Source organism: Myotis brandtii, unplaced genomic scaffold, assembly GCF_000412655.1.
Source record: "Myotis brandtii unplaced genomic scaffold, ASM41265v1 scaffold577, whole genome shotgun sequence".
In the NCBI taxonomy this organism is placed as follows: Eukaryota; Metazoa; Chordata; class Mammalia; order Chiroptera; family Vespertilionidae; genus Myotis; species Myotis brandtii.
This window is the reverse complement of record NW_005370161.1, coordinates 1891847-1910691: the sequence shown is the minus strand read 5'-3', so window position 1 is coordinate 1910691 and position 18845 is coordinate 1891847. Positions and strand designations below refer to the sequence as shown.

The following is an 18845-nucleotide window of genomic DNA, read 5'->3' as shown; positions in this document are numbered from 1 at the left end:
TTAATATACTTATATATTAAATATATATCTAAAACCCACAGGAGAATAGGCATTATCAGACACAGACTTGAAAGTCACTTTAAATAATGTATTCTAGGAAATAGATTATTTGATACAATTTCAGCAGAGAAGTGGAATCTATAAAAGAGAATCAAATATAAATTTGAAAACAAAAATACAATCATTGAAATTATGAAAAGATGTAGTAGATGAGTTTAACAGATTAGACACAATGGAAGAGAAGATTATAAACTGGAAGATATGTCAAAAGAAAATATTCAGACTGAAGCAAAGAGGGAAAGAAGTATGGAAGGTTATAGAAGGTCAAACATGCTTGTAAAATGGAATCCCAGGATTGAAAAAAATATCCCAGAAGCAATATTTGAAAAGATAATAAAAGAGGATTTTTAAAAATTCACCAATGATAACACACCACAGATTACAGAGAAACTACTAACCCAAATCAGAATATATATAAGGAAAACTACACCTGCATATATGATAGTAGGGCTGCTGAAAACCAAAGACAAAGAGACTATCAGCCAGATATTTAAAGGAGAAACAAAAAGATTTACATCAGACTTTGCAATAGAGACATGGAAGCCAGGTGACAATGGAATAACATCTACAACATGCTGAAAGAAAATAACTACCAACATAAAGTTCTATAACAATTAAAATTTTGTACGAAAGTGAAATAAAGCAAATCATCAAGAATTCATTGCCAGAAAGCATGCAGTATGGGGAATACTAAAAGAATATCTTCTGGCAGAGGTAAATTGATCCCAGATGGAAGCATAGAAATACAAGAGGTTTACTACCCAGCAACAGTATAATTAAGATTTTTTTAAGTTTTTGGTATTAAGTAATGAGTGCTTCTTCTTGCCAGTTTGCTTGTGTATCACTTCAAAAGTTGGTTGAACCTACATTAGGTGGCCAGAAGATACAGATACTGAGAATACAAAAGGCTGACTATACTAAGAATATTGCTGAGTTCCTGGTGTGTGCATATATGAACATTATGATTAACAAACCAGATAAATGCCAAGATATAATTACACTTTATGTTGTAATCTAATCAACATGATACCAGTTCCTATCCTGCTTCTCACCAAACTGTCAGCAAACATACAATCCAATTCTCCTGACTTGTACTTCTACCATCATGTTTCACCTGTTTTGGTTGATTTTTATTGGAATAACACAAAAGAAGGAAGAGGACTAGACTAACAAAAAACTGACCACAGCCAGCCTGAACCAAGATGGCGTTGAATCTGACCTCCAGGAGACCTGAATGTCATTATACCCTAATTATAATACATCAGCATGCTATCTGACACAGATAGCAAGGGCCATGACAGATCCAACTTGGACCATAAGGGAAGAAAAGGGATGGTGCCCCAGTTCTGGGAAGAGACCTGCCTATTCCTGGAAAACTAATGCATATGACTCCCTCTCATTATGTTGCCCCGATAATCTCCCCCAGGCTTCTCTAGAACGAGAAATTGATCTGAGTTTAACTCCCACTTCTCCATTCTCTGGCCATTGAATTAAAGCTTGTGCCGAAAAAAAAAAAGAGAAAACGATAGATATACAGGAGGGAATGAAGCATGGAAATACAATAAAGAGCATACATATGTACGTAAATCTAAATAAATACTGACTCAGTAAAACAACAACAATAATGTCTTCTAGACATCCATCCACCCATTTACCCACCCACCTATTCACCCCTTCACTCATCCATCCACCCACCCATCCATCCATCTATGCACCATCCACCCACCTACTCATTCACCCAACCATCCATCCATTAACCCAACCATCCATTATCCACCCACCCACCCAGTCACCCATGTACTCATGCACCCATCTCATCTATTAATCCATTACACAAGTGCTTGCTGTGCTCATAGCAGGTGCTGGTGCTGTCCGGGAGCTCAGCCCTTCCTTGAGAGGCCCTGCTGCTCATGATCCTCCCTTCCTGTCTGCCCACCCTGTGGAGTGTTAAGTCCCAGCATCAGATGGGCAGAGAGCCTTACAGGGACGGTATCGGACATACAACCCTATGATTGTGAAAGTCAATTCCCTGTAATAGATCCATAGAAGATGGATGGACTGATTGGTGGATGAATGGATAGATGGATGGACGGATGGACAGACAGATATCCTGCTGGTTCTTCTGTGGTTAAACCTACAATAGGTGGCCAGAAGAATTGAATAGTAGATCTGAGTTAGAGAACAGATCGTAGCAAAGGAGGGCTCTTCAGGTAGATGGCCAGGAAAAGTTCACAGACCTCAAATGGAGTGAGTGGAGTCAGGAGCTGCCAGGATGCCTGGAAAGGTGCTCCAGGTGAGGGCCTTGGTGTGTTCCAGGCATGAGGCTGCTGGTGTGCTGAAGGAGGAGAGAAAGATGCTGGAGGAGGAGAGACAGATGTAGGTGGAGGAGAGCAAGGGGCCTTCGAAGCTTTCATAGAGCTCGGGCCTTTTTCTAAGGGCTGTGAAAATCATGGCAGGGGTGGGGTGGGTGTTGAGTGGGTCCCCGCAATCATATTTGCAGTTTAAAGGGGTCCCTCAGGCCAAGGAGGAGAAGAGTCTGCAGGGAGAGCAGTGGTGCCAGCCATGCCCCAGTGGAGCAGAAGGATATGGTGTGGACCTGGGCAGGGCAGTGAGGGATGCTAGTGCTCTGCAGACAGTAGGGCTCGGTGATAGAGTCTGGCTTGGGCTGGTCATGGTGAGAGTCCTATGGGATCAGGGAGAGGTTTGGTGGAGGATTGTGGAGTCACGGTCACCTGGGAGCCTTGGAGCCCAGGCCAGGGAAGAGAGGAGGGTGAGGGCGTGGGCCACGTGCAGACCCTGACAGTCCTAGGCCTGCTGGCTCTGATCCCAGAACCCACCACCATATGTTTTCAGAGCACAGCACGAGCTCCCGGTGTCCTCTGATTTCGGTGTCTGAACACTTGGAATTCAGTCCCTGCCCTGTGGCTAAGCATGCAGGCTTCTCATGGGCTGGCTCCACCTCTCCCTGCCCTCCCTTCCTCCCTTGGTCAGTGTCCACCTGGGGAAGGGCACACCCTGGCAACCTTCTTGGGACTTGGGCTCAGATCTCCTGAGCAAGCTGCATGCTCCCACCCACTGGTTCCCTTTCCGAACTCACTCAGGCCGGGGGTGGGGGGGGTGGGGAGGGTAAGGTCTCCTGCTTGGGGCCAGCCCCACCACTCAGGTCCTGCGTGTGAATCATCCAACCCCCTCCTAGGTGCCAGCTTGCCTCTGCATGCCCACTGCCCATCAGTCTCCCAGTTAGCAACCCTCTGTGGCAAGCAGGCTATTCTTTTTTCGTTAATATATTTTTATTGAGTTCAGGGAGGAAGGGAGAGGGAGACAGAGATAGAAACATCAATGATGAGAGAGAATCATTGATTGGCTGCCTCCTGTATGCTCCCTACTGGGGATTGAGCCCGCAACCCAGGCATGTGGCCTGACTGGGAATTGAACCGTGACCTTCTGGTTCATAGGTCGATGCTCAACCACTGAGCCAGGCCAGCTGGGCTGGATAACTATTTTTTGTGCCTGGTTAACTATTTTTATACCTAGTTAAATATTCTTTATATAAATTAACTATTCATTATGCCTGGTTAACAATTCTTTATACTGGGTTAACTATTGTTTATATATTGACACCTCATGCCAAGTTAACGACTCTTCAGCTTAGATTCCAATCAGAGAAACTGGTGTTGCTCCTCGGCCAAGAGCCCCTGACTCCTGAGCTGAAACAGGGGCCACACCCTCCCTGCTGTGACCTCTGAACATGAGTCCCTGAGACTGAGTAACTGGAAGTGGTTTTGTGATTTTGTAAAAACAAAAACGGCAACGCTGTTACTTGGGATACAAAGTTGGAAATCATGAGGCAGGAAGAAAATGGCACACGTCACCCTGTCTGACATACTCATCAACTTAACCAGGCCAAATGTGATCCCTTGTAAAGTAGACAAGAGGAACAGACACATACAAAACACAGGGCGTAAGGCTAAGTCCCGAGATGGGCAGTGCTGGAGACAGCGTTAGTGATGGCTGAGAATTAGTGTCAACGAAGGCCAGCCAGCTGGTGGGGATCCTCAGAGAGGGACAGGGCTCACCGTGGTCCAGAGGCCAGCAGGGAGCAGAGGACAGGAACAGGGACAGGGCTCACCACACATCCATCATCACGAACCGCTGGTGAACAGCATTCTCTTGGAAACGTTAGGAAAAGTGTAAGGCTTCTTGCCAGGCCAGCACCCCAAGTTCACCCCAAGTCAACTCCCACTATCAAAGGAAATTCATTTTGTGGACTCAGTGCCCCTCCCCCTAAGCTTAGAGAACTCAGGAATGTTATGTTGACTGTATTTGGTGATTTATCTGTAGTTAGGAATTATTCTTAGTATTCAGGCTTTAGAACCAACTGTGGATTAATGATGCTCTTTAGCTCTGGAGAGAAAACCCATCAAGCCAAGTAAGTCTCCACTGAACTGGCTAGTTTGCTTCTCTGTGCAGGGAAGGACACACACTGGGGCCTCTGTAACCAGCTTTACCGAGGAAGTGGGGGTGCTGGTAGAATGGAACCATCTCAAGTGGACGCAGTTCCCGACAGCTAGACCTGCTCCTGATGTGGCCTTGGTGAGGCAGGTGGCTGCCCGGCCAGGAGTGCACTCCTGCCAATGGAATCGAGTGGAGGTGACTGTCACTTCCCCACTGCCCTCCCCACCTGCTGGCTGGGGACACAGGACTTGAAGAGCCCAGCGGACACCCAGCCCCAAGACCTCGGGGTGGAAAGCTGCCACCACTGAGAAATGCCTCCGGGCTGAGCCACCGGAATGCTGATGTCTGTCCGATTCAGCAGCCATGGGTAACAGGTCCAGGTAGTCCAGAATGTGTGAAGAACTTCTAACCTTCAACATGTGGCTCCTTTCACTCACAAAGGCCGTTTTGGGGCTATGTCCCCAGCAGAATACATGGGACCAGGGACAAGGGGTGGACTGCCCACTCAGCCCCTCCCAGCGACCCACCCCGGGAGTTGGTGCCTCCGGTGCCCTCTCAGGCTTGGTGGGGCACCTGTACCAGGGGACATAGTAAGGTCCCCATTCCCCAAAGAGGTGACTGGTGCTGGGTCCTTCAGCTCCTCCAAGTGGACATGTGGGCAGAGAAAGTTCAGTAGTGGCAATGCCGACCGCGAGGCATGTGGGTTTCTGCTAAATATCAGGCTGCAGTGAGTCTGTCTGGGGACTCAGGGGCCAGCTGTTGTGCTTCCTGGTAGAGTGAGCACAAATGACCACTGAATCAGCCACTGCCTGGCCAGGGCGTGGTCCCTGGGACCTGCACAACAGCACTGCAGGGAGCAGCAGGACCAGTAGGGGTGCTGCGGAGAGGGGGCCTAGAATGGAGAGTGGGGAGATTGGGGAGCCTCGGGGCCACTCACAGTGGCAGGTCCAGGGCTCGTCCTGCCTCCTTCCTGGTCTCATTCTCAGAAACTGACAGCACTACCTTGCCGAAGCGCTGACAGGATGGAGTTCCTGACACTCAGGTTTCCCTGGATGGCTGTGCCTGCTCTCCCTGCCTCTCCCACAGGCGGCGGGGCCTGCTTCTCTCAGCCGCCATGACCCTAGGGCTCTTAATGATGCCCTAGGCCAGCATCCACCTGTACTGTCAACTGTACCAAAAACACACACACATGCAGGGCCTGCGCTCCTGTCTACCCAGAGAACCGACTTCCAGATGAAGCTCTGGTTTGGGGCTACTTACCTGCACCCATCTTGCAAGGCGTTACAGACCCCTTCAAGCGAGGTGGGCACTTGGGCAGAATTCTACCAACACTTAAAATAAGCACCACGGACACTTTGATCCAGAATTCTACTTCTAGGAACTGACCCGATTCACTCACATCTCATGCCAAAGCAGCACAAGCAGATTTGGCTTGGGAACACAGGTCCCCTAAAGGGGACGGAACGGGTGCTGTGAAACCACCCAGGAGGGAGTGGCCACGTGCATGGAGCCCTGCGACACGGACCAGCTCTAGGATGCCCAGAGCCAGGTGATGGGGACACGGCCAGTTTCCCCATCCAAATTTTCACCTTTTAACTGGCAGTGATTTTTCCTGAAGAGCAGGCACTATGACGAAGCATTTCACTCCCTGTCCTTATCTTTCCAAACAGGTCTCACTACCATCCATCTTCTTAAATGAGGCCAAGGTTCTTGTAAGTTTCCCACGCAGACTGGAGACTCTAAGGACTCGCCAGGCCCAAGGCCACCCTGTGACCACACCTGGGGGTGGAGACACGGCCTCCTGCCTCCCACATTCTAGATATAGGCCAGTTACCTCTAGACATTTCAGAGCGAAGGAGCTGGAGTTGACCTGCCTGTGTACTTTCACCTGGAAGTGAGTAGAGTACAGCTGGGTCCGGTGGGGCAGGCTCACACTTCCCACGGGACTGACGACTATCTGCAGACACAAACTCAACACAGAGGAAGTCCCAGAGTCCCAATGACTGACGCAATGGTAAAAATAGCTCAGCAGCAACTCAGGGAGGGATGGGCGGCTCTCCATGAACCAGGCATTTAAGAACCCCCAAAAGAGAGGGGTGGAGTCTGAGTGCCTGTTGATAGTTATGTGTTTCAAACGGGAGCCAAGGACACAAAGCTCAAAAGCAGAACTGCTTTCTCCTGGGGTTCTCTGTATCTGATCCCAGCTAAGTAGTAGGGAAGCCTGGGTTGGGGGTGGGGATGGGGGTGGTGCACTGACTAGAGAGCTAACAGCTGGCTGGGTGGGGGCTGAGGGCAAGGGCACGGGGAGTTTCAGGGCATAGCATGGTCATTCCCCGTCCGCCAGGGTATTAAAGCTGAGAGTGCTCACACATCACGCGATGGGTTCAGAAGTCTGTCTGTATCTAGAAAGTCTAACTGCCCTCACTCTCAAGTTCAGACAGTCCCCAACTTATGATGGTTCTTTGACTTATGATGCAAAAGCGAAACATTCAGCAGAAACTACTTTGCATTTTGAATTCTGGTCTTTTCCTGGGTAGTATACGCAGTGTGATCCTCTTGTGATGCTGGGCAGGGGTGAGATGCAGCTCCCAGTCAGCCACGTGATCACAGGGGTCAAAACCACTGACACCCTACATGTCTGTCTTCCCTGTCAAACAGTTCTGTCCAACTGCAAGCTCAGGTGAGTTGCTGAGCATGTTGTGGTGAACTTGTCTGAGCTCTAATGCTGGGTCTGTTAGGTGGGCATATCACACACATTTTCAACTTAGAATGAATGGATTTATCAGGATGTAACCCCATTGTCAGTCGAGGAGTGCCGGAAGCCGGTCCATCCTTGCTGCTTGACACAGTCGCTGCAGGAAAGAAACATCTGCACAGCATATGTTTCAAGGGACCTGGCATATATAGCATATTGTTCTTAATATGTTTGCTCTCCTTAGTGCCATGTGTTTTAACCAAGGTCACCTCTCCGAGAAAGGTTGTTTCCCCAGGTAGGGATTTTTCCCTGAGGTTAGGGAGGGGATACAACCCCTTAATTAAGTGCCAGGCGGGTAGTTAAGCTACATAATCTTTACTCCCTGGAATGGAGATAAGAAACGCCCTAACCTTTGTAATAGAAATTGACAGGATTAAAATCGGCTGGTATAAATATAGATGTAACAAGACAATAAACATCAGATCCTGATCAGATCCCGACCAGAACTTTGGCTGGAGATCCTGGCTAGAGGTCCTGGCTAGGCTGCTGATCAACTAAAGGCTGTCTCCGTGTCATTCCTTCTTCGCCGACTCCGTCCACACCTTTGGGGACCCCTGGACCTGCTGGGGTTGGACCCCAACAGAGGAGAATCTATAATCATATTAATACCGCTAAGAAATGAAACACAAGGAACAGAGTATTCAGCAAAAGCATGTATTAATTCACTTACTGGAAACTGGTTAAAAATTAAGGCACTCCAAATGTTACGGTTTCTTGAGGTTATAATTTTTGGTTGCTTTTAGAACTATTTCAGAGAAAAGCATGTGGACTTGGGGTGGCCTTTCAGATGCCCTGGTGAGGGCTCCATGTCTTGTGAGAGGAATACACTGTGCTCACTGTATTGAACAATCCCTAGCTCTACTGTCAGCTCAGGAACCTACATTGAGTGATTTTACATATATACTAACTACTGTATTAATACAAAAGTTCATTAAAGTCGATTACAAAGTTTCTCCAATGAATAAACAGCAGAAAGTAAAAATTATCAGGCTGCTTTAAAATATTAAGGAATGTTTCGTAACACTGTAAATTGCTGTCAAATGCCCAAGTCAGAGAAATAAAACTACAGACTTTGTTAAAGGTTAGTTCCTCAGTTTTGTAGAAACGTTAATTCCCAGCACCAGTCTCCATGGTTCAAGGCGTGTCATGCTGTTTTGATCATCCTGGTCTGAAGGTGAACTTTATGTGATGGCAGAGCAGCAGGAGTGTGAAGACTGAATGCATGGCTTCTTTTATGTGCCTGTTGGCCTACTTTCCCGAAGCTAAATGTTTTTCTAATTCAAAGCAATCTGGCACTGGGGAGTCTGTTCAGATTTAAGAAAGGCTGCTTCCACTGTCACTTCATTGTCTGCTGCTGTCCCTGCCATGAGTTCAGTCTATTACTGAAGCCACATTTCTTGCTCTGAAAGAAATGGAACCATCATGTACGGTGCCACTGGGCACCCGGAGGCCACAGGTGACCAACGAGAACCCGCCTCTAAAGGGAAGTCTCATGACACGCCTGAGCCAAAGGAGTGCGGCTCAGAGCCAGGGTCATCTTAGAAGCAGGACAGTCACCATTGTTTCTGGGTAGTGTGTGGAGATCCCCTCAGCTGGCCCTGGACACCCCACTTCCCAGGCACAGAGCCCTTCCTCCTCAGGGATGGCACACAGCCCTACGGCAGGGAGAGTCTCAGAGCGCCTCACACACTCGACTGACACCTGTGTCACTGGGGCTAGAACAGAGAGCAGGGCAGTTAACAGTGCTCTCGAGCGCCAAGCTGGCACATGGGAGTACCCATCTTCTGCCTTAGGAAGGTTTTTCAAAACTTCATTTACAATAGAGGTTTTCACTGGATAACAAGCTTCATGGTCTGCTAAAGATACAAATTAAAATATCATACAATGCATGGTCTGAACATTGATAGTGAAGTTTCCTGGTGAAATCTTTTAGGTGGGGAAATAAATCCAGGATTTTTTAAAGAAGGTTTTCAATGCATTCACTCTTCAATGTTCTTCATTGCAACTACAGCCTAGGAAGTAGGGCCCCTGACACTGTGTCCTGGATGCGGAAAGCCACCAGAATTGACATTTGGGAGACGGGGCAACAGGGACTTGAGGCCCGCACCTGTGGCTTTAGGGGGAAACGACGAGGGACTGGCCGATCCTCCCACATCACACGCAGAGATGACTCCCTGGCTGCTGTGCGGAGCTGTTAGTGGGTGGGTGGGAAGGTCCGCGCCGCTGCAGCAGGAGGATGGCGTTAGTGTTGCGGCTGTTGGTGTGCAATCAGCTTATAAACCGAGATGTGGAATGTGCATGATTCCTCCTCAAATTAACAACAAAAACAAAAGCAGCCTTCCCCCACCTGCACAGGCTTAACATCTCAGGTAACTAAATACAGAATCAGGAAAGGGTACAGAAGCTCACAAGAACGGACAGCATTCAGGGCAGCTGCGTCACGCTCACTTCCTCAAGGTCAGCAGGCAGGATGGGGGCAGCCAGGCCTGCAGACTGCTGTCCCTAGGAGCGCCTTTGGGACTTGACACGGCAGGAGTGTGTTTTAGTTTTCAAATCTAGCATATGGGTTTTCTTCTTTAAACAAACCTGCAAACAAAATGGACTTGGTTACAAGTGCATCTAGGCAACAACAAAATTCAAGATAGCAATACAACTAAGCTTTCTATGGAGGTTTACTGAGGCCAACAGGAAAATGGGGATCCTACGCAGGTTTGAATACTATGCTAAACCTTTTCTGAAAGTCCAAATACAGTGACTTTAACACTGAAATAAAATGTGCCCAAACCAATAATTTTTAAAAAAACAGACCCCAAGAAAGAAATACTTACTTGCTCAAAGAGAAATTAAGAAATTTAAAGCCAGGGAAAAAATAAATTAAATAAATAGAAACAATAAATAAATTTAAAAATAAAGGAGAAAACTGGAGTGCACACACAGAAAAAAAGAAAAGAAATTTAAAGCCAATATTTCTTCCCCCATATTAGTGGTTAGCTAATATTATACAGAACAAAATAAATAAATAAAGCACCTTCCTTTAAATGTCCTTATAAATGTGGATTAACTTTTAAAATTAAGGCTGTAAAAAGAACTAAGAAGGCCACCATCAATTAAACTGTCAAGCATTTACATAACTAGTAGAATCTATAGTGTTAAATAAATACCCAGACTAGGAGTGTTCTCTTTGCAGGTGGAAACACACACAGACTCTCTCTCGGTAAGAACCTGTACTATACACTGAAATTATCTAGAACCACTGCAACACACTTGCTTACAGCAGGGTTTTTTAGGGCGGGGGTGGGGAAGAGATAAGAAGGGAGAGGGGAGCCTCAGGCCTTGGGGAGAAAGTGCACAGATTTGATAAAGAACTATCATATGTCAAATGCCAAGTACAAGCAGTCTAAGGAAAAGAAACAGCTCCCAGCTCTACTTCTGGTTCAGAAGGAAAACTGTTCCGTGCTACGGAAAGCAAATGCCTTCTAAAACAAGACCTGGGTTTCGCCTGCACTGGGGCTAGGGCTCTTTACATGAATATTAACCAGATGTCAAAGCTCCTTTCGAGGCTCCTCGCTTTCATGGAAAATCAAGCTGTCCTGTCACAGGAGTGTACACTGCCGTTCAGTGGGCATGGGCACGCACCCAGGCAGAGGCCCCAGGGGAGAGTGGGGAGTGTGCTGTCGCCACTGGACAAAGGAATTGCACCCACACAGGAGCCCATCATCAGCTGTCCCAGGACAAGGTCCAACACCGGGGCTTGTGCTGTGGGCAGGAAGAGCATGGTGGCCAGGTGGCAAAGAGATTGGTGGCTCTGACCTCACATAATTCTGAAGGCCTGTGCAGCAGCACCCAGAGGAGGCCAAGGGGTGGGAACACACAAAAAAAGGCTCTACCAGCCATCGGACCGCTCATCTTAAACAGAGACCGAGCGGCAAGAGGAGGGGCAGCAGCCTCATGCCTGGAACCAACACTTGGAGGCCACCAAGGTCAACCCCAGCCTGAGGCAGGGCAGGATGCCCAGCGCACACTGGTGTCCTTCAGGAGGCACAGAGACAGTGAGAAGGACGTCCAGCCTGTGGGCCAGCTGAACCAGCGTGCACAGCCCGGAGTACCAGCAGCCCTTGTCAGAGAACTGAGCCTTGAGGATTTACTACTTTAGTGAGATCCTGATATTCCACCATGACACAGTATTTCCTTATACACACTGAGGACTTCAAAATAAGTGCATTAGTTGGATAAGATGTTGACATGTTCCTGGTCGGATTTAGGATTTAGTTCAGCTGCTTGGTCCACTTAACCGAATCCCCAGGTCACAAGGTCAAGAGAGGCAGAGTGGCTCAAGGCTAGAGGCCCCAGGGCTGTCATCAGTGAAGGCCTGGCCTCAGGACAGGCCAAGCAAGTCCACTTCTATCATTTCCAACAACACTGAGCAATCACTGAGCAAGAGCATCAAAGCTCATGTTGTCCACGGATGTGAACCAACTAAACACAGGAGCAGACCTAATGTTCTCCAACACTAAAATATAGCCTCACCACCTGCCCCCCAATCTCTCCCAAACAAAAACCGAAACAAACCCAGGACAAAACACCCAGAAACAGGAAAAGGACAGCATGGCCTCCGTTTTGGCTGACGCCTTAAAGAAGGAATGCAGCTCCACACACAGGAGTCGGGAGACCCCAAGGTGGAGGGAAGGCACAGAGGAGACCAGACTCACACCCTCCACCCGCACCCCCCCAGCAGACCTTTAAGGCAAACAAGATGGCAGACCAGGAAAGGGGCTACAGCAGACCCCTGTGATGGCCCACACTTCATAAGCCAAGTATTCCTGGAGCAGTTTGGCTGAGATAAAAATATTCATCTTTTAAGACATTGCATGGAATTAGTTATAACAGCACCACTTGGAAAGTAGAGCCATCTTTCTGTCCCCATACCTACAGTTAGACCTCACGGACGTCAACAATGACCAAGATGGCTTGGCAGCAATTTCTCACCAACTGAAACAGAGATTCAGTCGATTCTTACCGTATTTTTTCCTGATTTCATCATGCCTTGACTTCATCTCTGCCCTCCTAAAAAACAAACAAAACCTTGTTTAGCATCAACATACAATGTAACTTTAAAAGAAGCACCTTCCATTTCCCCCAGCAGAGAAGCTGTGGTTTGTTCTCGTTTTCCAGAATGAGAGCAGGGTGGGGCTGAGCTTGGCCATGTGGACGAAAGGGGCCACACGCTGACCTGACAAGCTCAGGGAAGGCCTGCGCGGCAGCCTAGCAGACTCAGAGACCTAAAATAACCACAAAGGATGGTCTGAAATTAAACTTTAACTAAAAGCAGTTATGGTGGGCAGTTATGTCCTAGGCCAGTATCTTCACTGACAAGATCAACTTTGATCCTTACTGAGCCCATTTGCCTTTTTGCCTCTAAGATAACATACCCTTGAAATGTCTGGGTAACTTGTAAACTCAGAGACCTAAAGTAACCACAAAGGATGGTCTGAAATTAAACTTTAACTAAAAGCAGTTATGGTGGGCAGTTATGTCCTAGGCCAGTATCTTCACTGACAAGATCAACTTTGATCCTTACTGAGCCCATTTGCCTTTTTGCCTCTAAGATAACATACCCTTTGAAATGTCTGGGTAACTTGTAACTTCCCTTTTTCTGGAGCCCCTGGGGCACAACCAAATGTTCTGGGCGCCAGGACAGATACTACAAATTCCTTCATTATCATGTTAATTGATCCTGCACCCACCTAAGTATGTGTCCATCATTTTACTTTTTATCCTATCACAGAGGTTTCCCCGCTTCGCTTAATCCCACCTCCTTAAATCTGTCACCAATGAATTTCATGTATAAATACGGATGTAACCCTGCCATTCTCCGGAGCACTATCTCAATTTGTTGAGGTTCTGCTTCCCGGCATATGTCGACAGTTTGGCTCAAATAAACTCACAAAAATTCTTTACAGGTTTCAATGGTTTTTTTACGTTAACAGCCATCAGGCCACACTCCCACTGGGACAGGCAAGGTGATGCTGAGCAGAGCCTTCTGAGCTGCTCCAATATCATGCTATTCAATTCTTTATTTCAATAAATGCAATTCAAATGTCCAATACTGATTTTTTTTTTAAAGTTGTTTTCTTATATAAAGAAAAGGTAGTATTCAGTAAAAACCTTATGCTAGGTTCTAAAGATGATTAGGAACATGCAAAAGCTAGTTTTTATTTAGGCCCATGACTTCAAGGTGATGACCTGGAGACCTGTGGAGCCTTAGGCCTTATCGGCTGCCTTCCTGACACGTGAGCACCTTGTTCCTAATCAGGCAGGGGGTGGCCAAGGGCTGCATCACACATACCTGCCAAATGCTCTGTAACCAGGAAGTGCTGCTTGATCAGCACCGGTGGCACAAGGCCGATTCGGCCAGGGGCTTGAGACAAGTGACCAGATCAAAGGCTTTCCTCCCTCTCTGAGCCTTGGTCTGCTCGAAAATGAAGATTGAAAAACTGCCTTCAAAGGCTCCTGCCCCTGCAGCATGAGAACCCACTACCATGACGCTGTAAGCAGGAAGGCTCTGCCAGCTGCAACCCGGATGTCACCGACTGGAAGAAACGGACAGGGAAGCAGCAGGCCTATGACAAGGAAGGTCGTGGCCCCTGGCTAGGTCCCTGCATATGTAGCTTCTCACTCTTTGTACCACAACCTAGAAAACCCACAAACACTACATGTTCATAGCTTTTAAAAACGGAGAAGACTTGTGACTTATCAATGTCACTTTCCTGATCTGAGTCCCCTTAAAGCAGTAGTTCTCAACCTTGGCTGCACATTAGAATCACCAGGATTTTAAAAAGATTCCCTGGTGATTCTAATGTGCAGCCAAGGTTGAGAACCACTGCCTTAAAGGGAACTTCTCCCCCGTGGGAATGATTCTGTGGCCTCACCTTTCTTCCTGCCGTATTCTCCTCTCTTCTTGCTCCCTCATGGCCTTCTCCTCGCTTTTGTCTGGCTTCCGGCTCTTCTTCTTTCTGCAGTAGCAGCAGTAGCAGCAGCATGTGGCAACCGCCAGGAGGATGAGGCCCCCAACCACCGACATGGCGATAATCAACGCCTCAAAGTTCACTGTAAGTGCAAAGGGGCCAAGTCAGAGCTGCTTGGAGCAGGAAACCCCGGGGAGCAACACCCCCTCCTGGAGGGGGAGCAGGCCTTTCTTAGTACACAGCTGTGCCATCGAACAATTTCTCCATTAATCAGGATGGATCCAAGTTTTGGGGTCTACCACCAGATACTGAAAAGATGTTTGAAGACCTAGGAAAGTTAAAACCAGGAAGGAAGAGAATACTCAGCTGTGTATTTGGACTTTCCTGAAAGAAAATTTAAGCCCGATACAGCTCATTTAATTACTTAAGTCAAAGTCAAGAGCAATACATTTATTTTGCACAGGAACTAAATTCTGACCATGGCAAGCAGAAGGACAGGGGATCTTCCCAAGGGGTTTGAAAATGGCTTCCGATCAGTGTCAATGAGTTTATGACTTTCTGTCCAGACCAAACTTCTGAGACAAAGACAAACTTAAGACAAGTTTTACATTCTTTTCAGCTCCTCTTAAGAATTTATAAATTAAAACCAGTCCCTATTTTTTTATTCCATCTGAACTCTAATACTTCTTTTATGAATGTGTTTTTTAAAAAATATATATTTTATTGATTTTTTACAGAGAGGAAGAGAGAGGGATAGAGAGTTAGAAACACCGATGAGAGAGAAACATCGATCAGCTGCCTCTTGCACACCTCCTACTGGGGATATGCCCGCAACCAAGGTACATGCCCTTGGCCAGAATCGAACCTGGGACCTTTCAGTCTGCAGGCTGACGCTCTATCCACTGAGCCAAACCGGTTAGGGCTGAATGTGTTTTTTAATCATCCAGTTAAAACAGCCACTGAAGCCCTGGCCAGTGTGGCTCAGTTGGTTGGGTGTCATGTGTTTCACCAAAGGGTTTCGGGCTCGATCCCCAGTGAGGGCGTGCAGGAGGCAGCCTTCTGATGTTTTACTCTCGAATCCATGTTTCTCTCTGTCCCTAAACAAATTAATTTAATAAAATCTTAAAACAAAAAACCCCACCAGCCATTGAAGAGGCTTGAAGAGCCACCTGGCCAACAGTGGGTTCCATGCTTTGCATACCCCATACCAGCTCCAGCTGCTTCTGAAAATGAGGTTAAAATGCCACCACAGGAAGCGGATGATCTCTAATCTCACTTGTGGTCCGGGTGGGGCTTGGATGGTGAGTGTTCTGCTCTGGGGATGGGGAGGCAAGTGGAGGGCTCTGTGCTGGTATGGACCCACCTCACATTCAGATTGGCTCCCAGCAGAATAGCACTCACTTAGGGTTTACTCAATCATTTTACAATCAGGAACAGTGTGACATCTGACCAAGTCCTTCTGTGCAATAACCGTATTCTCTCCTTCCTTGACCTGCTCTAGAAGCGCTGGAGTTGCAATAGTGGTGTAACTAGAAAGAGACCTTCACTAGCAGATGGTGTCGTTTCTGACTCGAGAACTCTACAACCATCAACTTTAAAAATGATGGAGATCAATTAGATAGCTGGCTCTGAAATATATCTACCCCCAAAACAGCTTCCCTGCTTAGCAGCTAAAACAAGTCATAAAATAAAAACAGAAATCACATCATAATAGGAAGCAAAACTATGAGCCCTTTCCCTGTTATCCTGTATGGCAATCTATGACACTCTACCAAAGGACATAAGGAACGACCCCGGGTGACCCTGATGATGGAATAACATCTTGCTTCTGGACAAAGGTTCAAAATGGCAAAGTCCTCATTTTTCTCCAAGCACACTTATATTTTTAAGGTTATTATAATTAAAACTCCAAAACATTTTTGCCTAAACTGGATAAAAGGATTCTAAATTGTAAGAGTAAAAAGCACCTGTGCCCTGGCCGGCATGGGTCAGTGGTTAGAGCATTTGGGAGGCAACCAATCAATGTGTCTCTCTCACATCGATGTTTCTCTCTCCCCTTCCTCTGTCTCTTCTCTTTCCACTCTCTCTGAAGAGCAATGGAGAAAATGTCCTCGGGTGAGCATAAACAAACAAACAAACAAAAATGCACCTGTGGTGGCCCTGGCCGGGTGACTCAGTTAGTTTGAGTGTCGTCCTGTACACCAAAAGGTGGTGGGCTCAATTCCTGGTCAGGGCACATGTCTGGGTTGCGGGTTCAATCCCCAGTTGGGGCAGGTGCAAGACTCTCTGAAGAGCAATGGAGAAAATGTCCTCGGGTGAGCATAAACAAACAAACAAACAAAAATGCACCTGTGGTGGCCCTGGCCGGGTGACTCAGTTAGTTTGAGTGTCGTCCTGTACACCAAAAGGTGGTGGGCTCAATTCCTAGTCAGGGCACATGTCTGGGTTGTGGGTTCAATCCCCAGTTGGGGCAGGTGCAAGAGGCAGCCGGTCGATGTTTCTCTCTCTCCAAAATCAATAAACATATCTTCTGGTGAGGGGGGAAAAAACCCAAAAACCCACCTGTGATATAAGGCCTAACATTAGTGTTAAGTGTACCCTGATGTCTGGTGAAACCAGGAGGGCCTTGAGTGGCGCAGCAAGTTCCCCTCCCCACTTACTCCCACAGGTGAGGCCCCAGCCAAACCACCGTCCCTACTCTGGGAACCAGGTGCAGGTGTCATTTCCCTGTCAGCCCTTGGAATTGCTCAAGCAACCACATCTCCTCTCTGACCCAGGCACCACGCCCTCTTGTTACTGCAAAGCCTCCTCCCACAGCCCCTAATTCATCCAGTATCCCCTCCCCAAGGGCTGTGACTACAGGTGATGAGTAAACTGCCATGGATCTCGTCTGTCCAGTGTCGGGTTTGACCATCCCTGTAAGCCCTTGGGAGGGACTTTCATTTCACAAGAGAATTATCAAAACTGCCCTCCACCTGGAAAGGAGCTCATCATCATTAGCCTTCAGAGAAATGCACATGAAAACCATGGTGAGATCCACTCACACCCACCAGATGGACCACACCGAGGATGACTGAGTGCCCAAGCACTGGCAGGGACGTGGAACAACTGGAAGCCCCACATTGTTTGGAGGAGCATGAGCTGGTACACCACTCTGGAAAAATGCCTGCAGCCCTACTAAGGAGGAACACGTGGTGAGGCAGCAATTCTACGCCTACATATATGCCCTGTGGAGGGAGGGCTGGCACACATTCAACACAAGACCGCAGCAGCACCGGAAACAGCCCAAATGTCCTTCAGCAGCAGAATGGAGGCACACCTGTGAACAGTGCCCCAAGTCGGAGACAAACCGGCACACACAACACACAAGGAAGGGCCTCAGGCATACATACTACGGGGTGAAGTCAGGTGAGGCAGCACAGGACCTCCTTTATGTGAAGGGCAGGGACAGGCAGCACTACCTATGCTGATGGCAAGTCAGTCCAGCAGTTACCCGCGGAGTCCTGACAGTAACAGCTGTGGGTGCCGGAAATGGTCTGTATATTTTGCTAAGGGGGGAATCAGCTATGTACTCATGTAAACGTTTACTGAGTAAATGTATGTGTGTATACATGTGTGTTTATGTTGTAGACTGTAGTCTATAGAGGGAGACTTAAGATGTGTGCACCCCAATAGAAGTTAAACTTCAACTTAAACAGCTCATGCTCAACATGCGAAGAGTCCCAGGGTCCCCTGGTCCAGGAGTGGTCTTTGTGAAACAGTGAGCAAGGACAGGTTCCATGGAGAAGACAGTGGACAGGACGGAAGCAGAGGGCAGTGAGGCCCAGTGAAGCCTTTCTGGTATGAGGACAGCAGAGAGAATGGTCAACTGGGTGGAAATGACAAAGGGTATGTGGGCACATGCACACACGTGTACGCCCACACAGTAGGCCCCTCAACCCACACACACACACCCACACAATCCTGGATTCCCTGGGGCCTCAGCACTACAAGTGAGTATTTCTAACGGAGGCTGATGGATTCTAAAATGGAATTCAATTAGAAAAAAGACAGATAAATTAGGAATAAGCTGCAGACACACCAAGTGAAGTATCAAAGTGCCCTAAGAAAACAACAGCTCCTTTATGCAGCTTAAGACGGTAGCCTCGCCGCCGCCTGTGTAGCTCAGTTGGTTGAGTGTGTACAGTGCACCAAAAGGTTGCCAGTTCGATTCCTGGTCAGGACACAAGCCCAGGTTGTGAATTCAATCCCCTGTCAGGGCACGTATTAAAGGCAACCCATTGATGTTTCTCTCTCACATCAGTGTTTCTTTCTCTCTCCCTCCCTCTCTCTCTCAAACCAATTTAAAAGTAAATAGATAGATAGATAGAAAGAAAGAAAGAAGGTGGTCTCTGTTTGACCCCAAACCTGAAGCCATAAAAAGAAAGGATTAATAAACCCAACCACATAAAAATGAGTTCTGTGTAGCAACATATACCAGCAACTAATTTAAAAGCAAACTAGAAAAAAATAAAAATAAATAAATAAATAAAAGCACACTAGAGTCCGTCCAGTCGTCCAGTATGGCTCAGTGGTTGAACGATGACCCATGAACCAGGAGGTCACGATGG

General features: G+C 47.4%; 2 protein-coding genes across 2 annotated transcripts in view; both read right to left on the bottom strand.

Annotated features, from left to right (window-relative positions):
• Window positions 1-5785, bottom strand: part of LOC102252734 (small ubiquitin-related modifier 3) — a 21097-nt gene extending 15312 nt beyond the window's left edge. The window contains exon 1 of the mRNA XM_005878937.2: window positions 5776-5785. Coding sequence (XP_005878999.1) covers window positions 5776-5785 — 10 coding nt within the window. The remainder of the gene's footprint in view (window positions 1-5775) is intronic.
• A 2123-nt stretch (window positions 5786-7908) lies between these two features.
• The window catches only part of PTTG1IP (pituitary tumor-transforming 1 interacting protein), a 17856-nt gene continuing 6919 nt past the window's right edge, over window positions 7909-18845 (bottom strand). The window contains exons 4-6 of the mRNA XM_005878936.2: window positions 14200-14377; window positions 12288-12334; window positions 7909-9856 (exon numbers count right to left, since the gene is read on the bottom strand). Of these exons, the coding sequence (XP_005878998.1) occupies window positions 9813-9856; window positions 12288-12334; window positions 14200-14377 (269 nt within the window). The 3' untranslated portion in view covers window positions 7909-9812. The remainder of the gene's footprint in view (window positions 9857-12287; window positions 12335-14199; window positions 14378-18845) is intronic.